At 37.6% G+C, this 12,797-nt stretch overlaps 1 protein-coding gene across 2 annotated transcripts in view; it reads left to right on the top strand.

The window, feature by feature from the left end:
* The window catches only part of ANLN (anillin actin binding protein), a 29,934-nt gene that overhangs the window by 849 nt on the left and 16,288 nt on the right, over nt 1-12,797 (top strand). For both annotated transcript variants that reach the window (XM_014942343.1, XM_014942334.1), the window contains exons 2-14: nt 3,879-4,032; nt 4,387-4,671; nt 5,103-5,449; nt 6,163-6,385; nt 7,348-7,541; nt 7,677-7,784; nt 8,262-8,361; nt 9,229-9,327; nt 9,820-10,040; nt 10,605-10,756; nt 11,074-11,221; nt 11,659-11,794; nt 12,120-12,302. In XM_014942343.1, coding sequence (XP_014797829.1) covers nt 3,879-4,032; nt 4,387-4,671; nt 5,103-5,449; nt 6,163-6,385; nt 7,348-7,541; nt 7,677-7,784; nt 8,262-8,361; nt 9,229-9,327; nt 9,820-10,040; nt 10,605-10,756; nt 11,074-11,221; nt 11,659-11,794; nt 12,120-12,302 — 2,350 coding nt within the window. The remainder of the gene's footprint in view (nt 1-3,878; nt 4,033-4,386; nt 4,672-5,102; nt 5,450-6,162; nt 6,386-7,347; nt 7,542-7,676; nt 7,785-8,261; nt 8,362-9,228; nt 9,328-9,819; nt 10,041-10,604; nt 10,757-11,073; nt 11,222-11,658; nt 11,795-12,119; nt 12,303-12,797) is intronic.

Genomic DNA, 12,797 nt, shown 5'->3' with positions numbered 1-12,797 from the left:
ATTTTATGTGTGACAGATGTAAAGCTGTGGAGGTGTCTTGTGAATGCTTTGGGAAATGGTGCTGTAAAAATGGCCTTCATTCCACAACCTGTCTAAGCAAAAATCTAAACTTTTTTTTTTCAAAACCAAATCAAATACATTGGTGAAATTCTCCTTGCTCTCTTTGAAAACAAACTGTATCTCAAAATGACAGATTCCAAATAAATTGAGGGCACAAAAAAGGTGATTGCACAGGTTTGGTTTTAAAAGCTGAACATAAGGCATTGAACTGAACATATTTACTAAATGTCTTATGCCAAAGCAGATTTACTCTCCTCCAATGTAAAGGCTTGCTAAGTATAAACATCTAAAAACCTCCTTCCTTAATTGGTAGCGAGTGACATGATCCAACTAGTGTTAAATAAACTTCAAGTGCAGACCACTGAATCAAGTTGAAAATGGTTTTGCATGCTGGGAGATATTCCAACCTCCACACGCCCTTCTTGTAGATAACTGACTTTGAAAAGCTATGACCAACTGGGAGGCCACTCCTCGGAGTAAACTTCATTCAAATGTTAGCTAGTATTGCAGAGTGCCTGAAATCTTGCCTGATAAGGATGGTTATGCTGTGGAGGACATCCCACTGTTGTGTGAAAATCTGACCAATGTTAGTGTATTAGTATTGAAATTTAAAAACTTTCCTTAAAAAAAAAAGTCTTCTAAAAAAAGGAAGCATTTCACCAAAAAAAAAAAAAGGTCTTCTAAAAAAAGGAAGCATTTCACTACCTGCTATGAATTATTTATGTTCTGGGGGTTTTTTTGTGGGTGGTTGTTATTTTGTTGTTTGTTTTTTTTTTTATTGTAACTTTTCCTTAGCTTAACTATTTTCAGACAATCTTTGTCTACAAACTACTGTGCTCAGTTACTTACAGGGAACTGGTGAGGCATTGCAAGTGTTGATTATGTAAAGCAATGTAATTCGAGCCTTAATTGGCCAAAGCATGCCGTTAATTCAGTGTTTGCTGATCACTTTACAAAAGGTCCTGGTCTCACTGGATTTAAGCTCAAACAAATCTTGGTGTAAGATTCAGTGGAATGCTTTCAAACTAGGCAGTTCTGAAATAATGTTTGCTTTATTAATCTTACAAGGAAAAAATTTTTTTTTTTTATTGTAACTTTTCCTTAGCTTAACTATTTTCAGACAATCTTTGTCTACAAACTACTGTGCTCAGTTACTTACAGGGAACTGGTGAGGCATTGCAAGTGTTGATTATGTAAAGCAATGTAATTCGAGCCTTAATTGGCCAAAGCATGCCGTTAATTCAGTGTTTGCTGATCACTTTACAAAAGGTCCTGGTCTCACTGGATTTAAGCTCAAACAAATCTTGGTGTAAGATTCAGTGGAATGCTTTCAAACTAGGCAGTTCTGAAATAATGTTTGCTTTATTAATCTTACAAGGAAAAAATTAATGACCTTCCGAATCTCAACCAAATTCTGCACTGAGGAGGTGGTGCAGTAGATAATTATTTTTTTTTAGGATCACAATGAAAATACAGGGTATGACTTTCAATTTATAACTAATTGTGTAATTCACCTTTCTTGCACAAAAGCCATTATGTTTGGTACTACAGAATATTAGAAATAGCCTAGGTTATTTTGTATTTTCAGGTAAATATTAACATTCATAGAGCAAAGTATGGTTTCCTAGCATGGAGGATGACCAAAGAGGAAAATTTGCATATATGAAATTTGAAGTTAACTGTTCCTTCAACGTCATGGATAAATCATCTCCCTTTGCTGCATTCTGCTAGTAAAGCAGGGCAGTTAGAACAATTTCTTGTAATCACATAACAGCCCTGAGTATCTTCTCTAATGCTGCTAAATATGTACTTTAAAACGTACTTTTAAAACGCATTTAAAGTGGGAAGGCCTTATCTGGTTTCTTGAAGGTGCTTTTGGACTGCAATCAGAGATCCTTTAACTGCAACTTGGTAGTTCTCAGATTCCTAGATGTAATGAAATAGGCATATCTCACTCGGAAACTTTGGCTGTCATCAGAACCCTTGGAGAACGTACTTGTGGCAAATGCCACAAATTGATGAGCTTGAAAAGTAAGTCTCAAGTTCTGGTGACTGGCTTACTCATAGCGTGTAACAGCAGAATTTGAATTATGGCAGTTGCATGGAAAACTTGAGACACAAAAAGCCAATAGGAGCTGGAGTTGAACAGCAGAGGCGTGCATTCTTGGGAAGTGACACCCTGTTTGTAACGACTGAAACTCCCAACTAACAAAATAGAAAGGAATGTGACCCCGTTTGAATAGAACTGTAGGGATACTGTTGTGGAAGATATACTCAACTTTGTGCAAGAAGGATAATTCATTTATGCAGCCTTGAAGATTTTATTTGTGGAGGTATTACCTGCACTTTGTAGCTCTGCCTTTTGGGGGCTGAAATAAGGAACTTATCGGACTTGTGGACACCACTAACATAAACTTGCATTGAAAGGCACTCCTGAAATTTCATATGTCCTCTTTTTCCCCTTTTTCTCCACCTCCCCCCTTCCTAAAATTCCTCTTCTATGGAAGTTTGTAAGTTAGAGAAGCTGATTTTTGCTTTCACAAAAAACTGTTGAGATCAACATTCTGTTTGTCTTTGTGTTGTGCTACAATGGAACGTTGTCTAAGACTTCAGCTTTAGACAGTTAAAAATGTGAAATGTGTATTTAATTGCTGTGTGACAGATAATGGCTGGCATAGTTCTCACAATAATTTATGTGCCACAAAACAAGTGCAGTTTATATGCTTCCCTTTAAAGGCCATTAGTTCTATCACACATTTTCTTGTCTCAAAGTGCCTAAAAACCTAGATTAAAGGAGTAATTAAGTATCTTTTAGATGTGATCAAACTGAGTGATAATGATTTATGAATGCAATATTAAAAAAAGAAAAAAAAACAAACCCAACCTATTTCAAACTTAGCTGCTCTAAGGAAAGACTTTCTACTAATGTGGAACACTTACTAAAACAGCTATTTTGTATTGAATATAATCAGAGTGCTCAAATTTACAATAGATCTGTAAATGAAAGAGAATGTTGTTAGGTAGCTTAATTGGCATCTCTTTATATGTTCTTCTGTATACAGATATATTGTGATAAATAGCCTGTTTATTAAGACAGCTAGTTATAACATCACTCTGTTCTTAAAATTTAAGCTCAGGGATGAGAAATTCACCTTTTGATTTAGAAGGTGTAATAGCAAATTTTTTTTTTCTAATATTATCAGCCATGCATTTACTTTGGCTCAGGGATGAGAAATTCACCTTTTGATTTTTTTTTTTCTAATATTACCAGCCATGCATTTACTTTGAAAATTTTTTATGACCACTTCGCAACCTCTCCAATGTTGTTTTTTTTGTTAAAGTGTTAGTGCCAATCAGGTAACTTGACCATATGCTTTAGCAACATGTCAAAAAAATCCAATTTACAGATTGGGAGCTACCTTTTATCAAATACATACTTGCTGAAAATGGGAGAAGCTGCGAGTATTGCAACAGTGAAGTCAAAGTATGGAGACTGGGGTTATCCCAATGAGAAAAAGGAGGTAGACAGAAAAAGAGAAAAAACATGTAGTTGGCAGTGTAGAAAATGTATTTTGTTTGTTCTGCTCTCAGGAGGGGGCAGCCTGTCAGAAAACCAGGCTTTGAGTGTTTCTGTTGTGTTGCAGTAGATCAGTTAGCAACATCCGAGAGCTCTGTTTTAAGGTAGCCTTCACTATAAATTTTGGAAATTGTAAATCTTCGTATATAGTATATAAAATTCAAACACTTTTAATTTGAGCTATTACTAGTTAACACACTTATTGCAATGTACAGTAACCCATCATTTATTGACTACTCAGAAACTCCTTGAAAGAACCCGTGCCAGGAGAGAGAACCTGCAGAAGAAAATGGCTGAGCGGCCCAAGATGGGAGCGAGACCCCCACTGCAGACCAAGAGGGTCAGAGAGCCTTTGTTAGAGACTGGTAACCAGGCATCTCTTCCTGGTGAAGAAGGTATTTTGCAACAAGTTTAATAAAGATTGTATTTTGATACAAGCACTACTTACTTTTTTATTTTTTTTTTTTCCCTAAGGACAAGTGAAAACCTTTAATGTTTATCTTAAACTAAACAGAAATGAATGCAGTTACCTGGCTGCCAGGACTGAATGTGGCTGACATTTAGCTTAACCTGAGAGCAGATGCTTAAGTAATTAGTAAGCTATTTTAAAATAATTTTATAATGCCAAAGATAGTGCCTCCTGCTTGGTAGAATTTAGATGGGAGGTGTATTTTTTTTTTTTGTATTCTCTCTGAAAATATCTTAGATTGTCTGAATGCTAATTTGCTTGCATACTTTGACCTGTACAGTGAAATCTAGTACAAAGCCATCGCCATCGAAGAGGCTCTGCCCTGACAATATGGAGACTCAACCTTCCAGTTTGGAGAACATAGAGCCAGTTCCTTCAGGTTCCACGAGCCATCGTTCTCCTGGGATGACTTCGGAGTTGCACGTGGCTGCTTCTAACAGGGCTCCATCGGTTCAGCCTCTTGAGAAAGGAAAAGCAAGCACGGAGTCAGAAACTCCTGTAGCCCATTCAGTCAAGACACGTATGCAGAAACTGGCAGCGCAGCGGCGCTGCTGGGATGGCGAGGGTATGGCTCACCTGTTGAGCAGTACTGGTGTTTTTCAGTCTTTGTGTTGATGACGATGTTTGCTAGCAGAAGATAATTTCATGTGTGTGAATAAGACTTCATAAAGAAGTCTTAAACAGCAGTAAGGAAGGCCTAAAATAATGAAACTATTGACTACAGCTCCTATTTATACACTTTTTTTCCCCCCTTACTTGTGTGATGCCTTGCTCATCACAACAGTGACATAAAACTAGTTAAGTGCTTGATTAAAAATGCATTGGCTTTGCAGTGAGCTTTAACTTGATTAGTCTCAATGCCTTCAGAGCTAGTAGCTCGGTTCTGTTGATAGCAAGAACTTCTGTTGATAAACTCAATATATAGCAAAATGCAAAACGTGCCAGTATATCTCAATATATTTTCTTAGCAAAATAAACATGTTTTCTCTTTTCCAGATCCCTCTGAATGCGTTCCTCTATCTCCCCTCCAGTCAAAAGATGTGCCTGTTTCTCCACCTAAGCAGACATCTAATGCCCTGGCAAGTGACACCCCTACTGGGAGAAGAGGCCGTTTAGCTAACCTTGCTGCTACAATTGCTTCCTGGGAAGATGACCTAAGTCATCCATCTGCAAAGCAAAACAATGCACAAGAACAGCCTGGCACTACTTGTTTATCCAAATTGTCCACTACAAGTGGAGCATCTGCTAGAATCAATAGTAGCAGTGTAAAGCAGGAAGCTGCATCCTGTTCTCAAAGGCTTGTTGAGGCTTCTATTAATAAACCAGCAAACTCAAAGATAGCGGTGAGTGTCTGATTTAGTTGCTGATTAAAAATTGATTTGAGTAATGGAGGCGGGGGGAGAGGAAAATGTTAACTCGTAACTGTTTATTCTGAATTAAAAGATTTGGTGTGAGCAATCTTTAGACTATTTACAGGTTTTGCTTTATTGCAATCTCACATAAATTAAATAACAGACCTGAAGCAGCTTAGAATCCCTTTTACTGAGACTTGAAGACAAGTGTACTTACAGGTCTTGGAAAAGTTGGTATCAAAGTAATTGCTGCTCTTTTGGCCATCAGAAGGGGGCTTCTTACAGAGAATTTTGGACTTGGAAGGTTTCACTCTGTAACTTCACGTAGTTGATTGACTTAAATTGTAATTATTATTGCTGTATGAAAATTCAGTTGGAGTGCTGAAATCCATAGTACCAGATACTGTTGTTCAGTTTATGAAATAGTAGTATCTTCCGTGTGCAGCCTTGTTTAGGGAAACATGGGAAGATACCTAAAATAGCTGGCAAAAGCACCTAGAATCAAATGCTGAAAGAATTTGAAATACTGGATAAAAAGAAAAATCTACAAAAAGCTTATAACACTTGTTTTCAGCTCTTTTTAATGTTGATGGAATAGATGTGTTATGTTATAGTAGGCTATGCAGAATACTTTCATTCTTTTTCCTCGAGAGAATAAGGACATACGGTCTCATCATCTTGATGTGCCTTCTTCCCTTCTTAAGGAGCCAAACAATTCTTTAACACAAACCTCGAGAGTCACTGTTCCCTGTTCTAAAGACTCTGAAGTAGGACAACTGCAAACAGAGAATCCCTGCAGCCCTCAGGAAACCGAGAAGCCTACACAACCAGCAAAATCAACTGTGCCTCAACCAGTTCAGTCCAAAGAAGAGCCAGTCAAAGGAACACATGTGCAACTTGAACCTAAGGCTACACCCACAACACCAGGTAAGCTGTTCATCAGCTTCAATAAATGTTCACTCAAATTAGGCTTATGTGTCCTGTGTTGAAAATAATATATTAGTTAAGAATTTATGGTAATGTATCAGATAATGTCTGTTTCCTGCTGCAACTTGAGTAAAGTCCTGGAGAGTTCTATGATAATTATCAGAAATTCTACAGCTTCCATATTTTGCAAGGGTGTTTTCTTGGAGATGATTTTAGTAACTCTTTAGAGCAAAATCCATCTAACTTTTCTCTCTATGTAAAAATGTATCCTGTCAACATCAGTTAATTGAGACTATTCAAAGCTGCTTTCAAATGGTTGGATACTAAGTGTATCCAATCTATATAAGGTAAAGAGTCTTCATACATTTGAAGAAATCAAAGTTAAATGCCCGTAGATGCCGTAACTCTGCATAGTGTCTTTTTTTTCATTGGTAGCGTTGATGTTGAAACAAATAATCATGCCCAGTTTTAAATTCAGCTGCTTGTGGGCTCAGAAACTTGGACTAATAGCTTGAACTCTTTGAAATGATGGCCAGTAGAGCAAGTGTGTGTCTCTAGATATGCTGACGGTAAAAGATAAGCTCAATAAAGTAGGCTGGATGCCAAACGATGTATCCACCTTGTGTACTAGAATGTTCATTTACATGAAGGATGCAGGTGAGGCTGGTTGTAGGGAAAATGTCAAAAAAGCAAACCCATTTAAATAACTGGTGGATCACATGTGGACTCTAGTAAGAGAAGGAAATCTATTTGCTCTGATCTGCTGCTTTATTAACTTCAGTGTTCTGTTACTGCGGTGACTTGCATTTCAGGTTCAGTTTGTATAAAGTATAACGGAGCAAGAGCTGTAAAGGAGACAGCTTAATTGCTTCATTGAGAACCTTCAGTAGGATGCAAAATGGCAGTGATTTCCTTCTGTGTTTCCGAGAGATTCTTTCAAGGTAAAACAATTGTTCTTGTAGGGGGATCGGGAATTAAGCCCTTCCTGGAACGCTTTGGGGAGCGCTGTCAAGAGCGTAGTGCCCGGAGTCCTGCTACAAATACACCTGAGTGCAGAACACCCATTGTCACCCCACGGACAAGGACAATCCAGGAAAGGCTTCTCAAACAGAATGATAATTCCTCTACTGCCAGTTTAGCGCTTCAGCTTAAGCAGGTATGACTTGCTATGTTAATAGCTTGCTTATAAGCTGGGGGAAGATTCTTACTGTTCTGCATCTACTTGAGGAATCTGAAATGTTTTTGACATTAAAGCTGCCACCTTTTCCCTTGTTCCCTTGTATTTGCTTAGGAACGTGAACGAGAACTTTCATGTCTACGTGGCCGGTTTGATAGGGGAAATCTGTGGAGTACAGAGAAAAGTGGAAATTTGAAGAGAAAGCTTCCAGAAGCTAAAATGGTAATGTGTTATCTCCACATATCAAAAGTTGATAGCCTGTGAATTGCTTTAACGTGTTCTGAACATAGGGATAGATGTGCAAATGTAAATAAAAGATAAAAACCTATGCTCTGTGAATGCTCAGGCTGCGCAAGTCTGCTTGTCGAGATTTTTTCTTCCTGCAGAATCAGTTAAGGAGACAAGTAATGATACTGCTTTAAGCTGATTTATTTATTTATTTGATGATGTTGAGTGTGGGTTTTTTATATTCTATAACTTTAAAAACAAAGCTCCTCACAAAAACACTCAATTTAGTATTTAGTACTTCAGCTGAATTTCATACGCAAACAAGTTGGATCCTTCTTGATATTGGATAGGCAACCTCTTTTTCCTACCAGATGTTAAAATATGTTTCTTTCTGGAAATGGTTTTATTTTTTTTTTTTTTGGTCACTTTGAACATTACCTCCTGAATGTGCTATGTTTTTATTTTTGCCAGGAAAGCCAATCTCAGGCTAGTCCAAAACCACCTCCTAGTTCTGATGCCACTGGATCGGCAGGTGACGAGCCGGCAAAGTCTCCCAGCACGGAGTCTTCAGGTAAGAACAGTCACTGTTTGCCTGTGGCTAATACTGGGCTGAGGCACTACCCTTGACATTCATGAGCAGACAAAGAGGCTGGTAGCACTGATGTATAAAACTGGACCTCTTATTTGGTTATTGACTTGTCTCAATCCTCCTGTATGATGATGTATGAACACTCTGCACTCCTATACTATTTGAAAGGCAAGACTGCCTTTTTCTTTCTCAGTTGGTTTACCTATGTTTCATACTTTCATGCACGTTAAATGTAGGGAGAGTGAATGGGAATCATCAGTTATAGATTTAAATCTGTACTGTACCTGAGTATCCAAATTTCCCCACTAATCAAATAGGAGAGAACTCTTCCCTTGTCTGTATCCCCTTATGATATTAATTCTTGTAGTAGGGGGATGTCAAAAGAATTCAGAGATACTGGTGACGTGCTTTGTGGTGCTTACTGAGTGGAAGAGCCTCCAGCTCTCTGGAAAGAGAGTGAACTTGTTTAACACTTCTTATAGGCAAACAGGCTGTCAAATGTGCTTCTAGGAAAACCAGGATGATGTCCTGCTCTTGGCTTGGGTGTGTGGTGATTTGTGTGGTGGCGGTTTTGTTTGTTTTTTAAATTTTCCCTTTTTGCTCTTGAGTGAGTGCAATCTACTATGATTTCAGCGTTGTTTCTTGCGCTGTCAGCTTTCTGATTATAAGAGAGCAATCTAGCTGTACAGGTTACGGAGGGTGTGTATTCTAATGCTCTGTTGTTGACAAAAAGCTAACTGGAATACTTCATCTAGCTATATTAAACTTCCAAAATTCAATAATTTGAAAAAAAAAATAAATTCAAAGGCTAGATATAATCTTCAATGACCTTTTTTATAAATTACTTAGATGCTCCTGAACGTGAAGAGACTGATAAATGCAGCCCTCTGGAGATAAGTGAACCAAAGGGCCCTGGAAAACTTGAACAACTTGCTGAGAAACCGAAAGGTTTGTATGGAGTAGATATATATTAATGCACTTGGCTGTCTGCTGACACTTGTGTGTTTTGTAATGAGGTTTATGTAAAACAAACTGGGAAGCTTCTTTTATTGTAACCCTTCTTTCTTGATGTTCAAGTCTTGAAGGAATAGTAAAATGCTGATATTGAAAGTTTATTGGGAAAGGAGAGAAATGATTGCTTCACCATGGGACTTGCGGTTGTTTCAGACCTGTTTGAACTAAAAAGTTGAAACTTATCTAACAAGTGCATATTTTTATTTTCTATCTATCAATTATGCAGTATATGTGAAAATAGTATATTAAAATAAGGATGGAAGTATACTTTAGGGTTCTATATGCCTAACTGTAATAAGTGCTTTTTAATCAAGCTTGCTTGAAAAGCAAAAATAGTTAACTTGTTTGTTAGCCTTCTGTTCATTTAATGAGAATGAAGAGTTTAGTCTTGATGATACTAATATTTTTTAAAACATCACACTTCAGATGATATATGTGAAATCGAAATGAGTGTGGATGATGAGATGAATAGCTCGAAAGTGATAAATGAAATATTTGAAATTCTTGAAGAGGATGGTCCAGACATAGAAAAGCTGAAGAAAGAAATGAGCCTGGAAGGTGAAAGTGATGAGGATGAGCAGGAAGAGTCGCTGAATATTTCATCAATGTCTCTGTTAACCCCTCTCGTGGAATCTGTTGGTCCAGAGGTGAGAGTTCTTAGGAGTTGGGGACGAGATGCTTTATCACACAGAGATAGACAACTTGCTTGTGAACAGTGATATTTTGTTGCATTGTGATACTTGGGCAAATCGTGAAGTTACAAATGACATTTTGCTAATGAAAGCATAAAAGGGTAGTTATTTTCCTCTGAAAATAGCATAGTGTATTGGGTGCTCTACTAACAAATGATTTAACTTTTGCTAAATCAAGCTTAAGTATGTACAACTATTACTTGTGCTTGACTTTTCAGTGATACACGTGCATTCAATAAAGTGGTCACTGATGAAAATCTGAAGAGAAGTAATTATGTAACTGTACAGTTTGGAAACTAAGGGTGAAATTTCCTTGAGTTCAATGATCTGTTGGTGCCTTTAAACTAAACAAATAATTGGCTTGTTCTGTGTCCTAGGAAATATCTGTAAAATGTCTGTTTAGCAGTGTTAAGTAGCCTCTGTTTTCTGTTTACATGCAAAAGAAGTAAAGGTGAGAAGAAAGCACTTAAAGAATTAATGCGGACTGATATCTGTAATATATCCTTTTCTTCTCCCCAGGCCTTTGGTTCTCCTTGTAAGTCACCTGCTGAAGGTAGCAGTATCAGTGATGTAAGTCTGAAGTCCGAAAAGTTCCAAAGGACTAAAGTCCCCAGGGCAGAATCTGGAGACAGTATTGGCTCTACATCAGAAGATCGCAACCTTCCATATAGGTAATAAACACAAAAAACCTACACCTGATTTTCTAAATGTGCAAATTAAGACACTGACTCTTTAAACTCTTCTAATGAAGTATCCTGCTTAAGCTACAGACAAAGCTTTTTTTTTCAAGATCTCTGCCTTTATCAAAGATTGTCTCTGTGTAGTCTTTACATTGCTTAAACTTCAAAGGAGCTAATAGAATGCTGTTTTTAAAGCCATGTAGGCAAGATGGAAAACATCAATACCTGATGCCTATGTATGTATATTGATAAGAAAAAAAGCTTGGCATATATCTGAAACATTTAATGGCGTTCCCTCTTTTTAAAAGCGTTGATGCATATAGATCTCAAAGATTTAAAGAAACTGATCGTCCTTCAATAAAGCAAATAATTGTTCGCAAAGAAGATGCTGCTTCCAAACTAGAAATGAAAAAGAATGGCCCGTCTGATCAAGTCAATATCAAAAAGAAAATGCAGGTATCTATTTTACTCCTTAAAAATCCTTTCTCTAATTTACCATCTCCTTTCTTAATTTCTCCTGTGAATGTCCAGGACATTAATGTACTGCTTAGAACTGCAAAACTAGCTTGTTCAGCATAAGTATCTAATGGTAGGGAATGATAGTGCACAATTTGGACAGCTAATGCATCTCTTAGAAGGATCATGCTACAGAGTAAGTCTGGAGAGAATAAGCCATCGTTTTGAGGAGGGGAAATCTATACTTTATTGCTGCCTTTGAATTAGGCAAGATTGATAAATGTATACTTTCTTTAGGCAATATTCTGATATTTACTGGTGCCTTGTTCACCTACATTGCTGAATTTCTGGTTAACTGCTCAAGACACTTCCCTGTTTGAATGTAATGCCAAATTTCTCTCTTCTTGCTAATTATTTTTATTACTGATTTACTCTAGGAGCTGAATAATGAGATCAACATGCAGCAGACAGTGATTCATCAAGCCAGTCAAGCTCTGAACTGCTGTTTTGATGAGGAACATGGAAAAGGATCACAAGAAGAAGCAGAGGCAGAGAGACTTCTTCTCCTTGCAAGTAGGTTCTTAGACTCAGGTTGAATTCTTTGTCATAAACGCTTTGGGAAAAATTAATGAACTCTGGCAGTGCTTTTATTGTGCTACCTTGTAGCTGCTTATTTGTAGCTCCTCACCTGGAAAACAGGAGAGGATATCTGTTCTGTCTCAGCTGCTTTTGTAGGCAAGAGGATGTTTGTGTCTTCCTTGTCCCTGATATTCCTACTGTTCTGGAAGATGATTAACACTTCTGTTGCATTTTCCAGACTCATGGCAAAAAAACCCCCAAACTGTTCAGTCCTACTTTTTCCCTCTTAAAAGTATAATTGATTAATTTCTCTATGCAGCTGAGAAAAGAACTGCTCTATTGGAAGAGCTGAACAAACTGAAGAGTGAGGGACCTCACAATAAAAGAAACAAAACTGCTTCTACATCCACCGAACTTGCTCCATCCAGGGGATCTGTCTCCATCTCAGAAATGCGTCTACCTCTAAAAGCAGACTTTGTGTGTGGTACGGTTCAAAAGCCAGGTAAAATTAGCAACTGAAAGCTTTATCCCTTCCCTCTCCCTTTCTCCATTCTCCCTATATTTCTAGTTCATTCTCCTTGTTTTTTTTTTTCTTTTGTGTTGGTGTTTGTCAGAACTCTGGGGGCAATGAAAATTTAGCCATTACACTTAATTCATCTGCTTTTTTGGCTAAGCTTTCAACATTTTTCATGGTTGGTTCAGTTGCAACCTTTTCTGGCTTGTGATGTTCAAGAAACTTATCAAGACTTCCCCATCCAGTCTTAAAGATCTTTGTGATCCTCTGTTACCTGTTGGGGAGGAAGTAGAGTTTTGTATCTCAGGTTGTCTTCTCTCTTGCTGCCTTGAAATTTTTCTGATGGCTGCAAGTCTAGTACTAAATATCATTACATAAGTTGCAACCTCTGTGGTGTTGTGAAGTGCTCATTAAGCTTCTGTTTTTTCAGTCCTTCTGTTAAAATCCCCAAAATACTTAATCTTCCAAGACTAGTCTTCCATT

The sequence above is a fragment of the Calidris pugnax genome, unplaced genomic scaffold, assembly GCF_001431845.1.
Source record: "Calidris pugnax isolate Ruff unplaced genomic scaffold, ASM143184v1 scaffold23, whole genome shotgun sequence".
NCBI classification, from domain to species: Eukaryota; Metazoa; Chordata; class Aves; order Charadriiformes; family Scolopacidae; genus Calidris; species Calidris pugnax.
The sequence above is the reverse complement of the archived record's forward strand: the minus strand, read 5'-3'. Positions and strand labels throughout refer to the sequence as shown.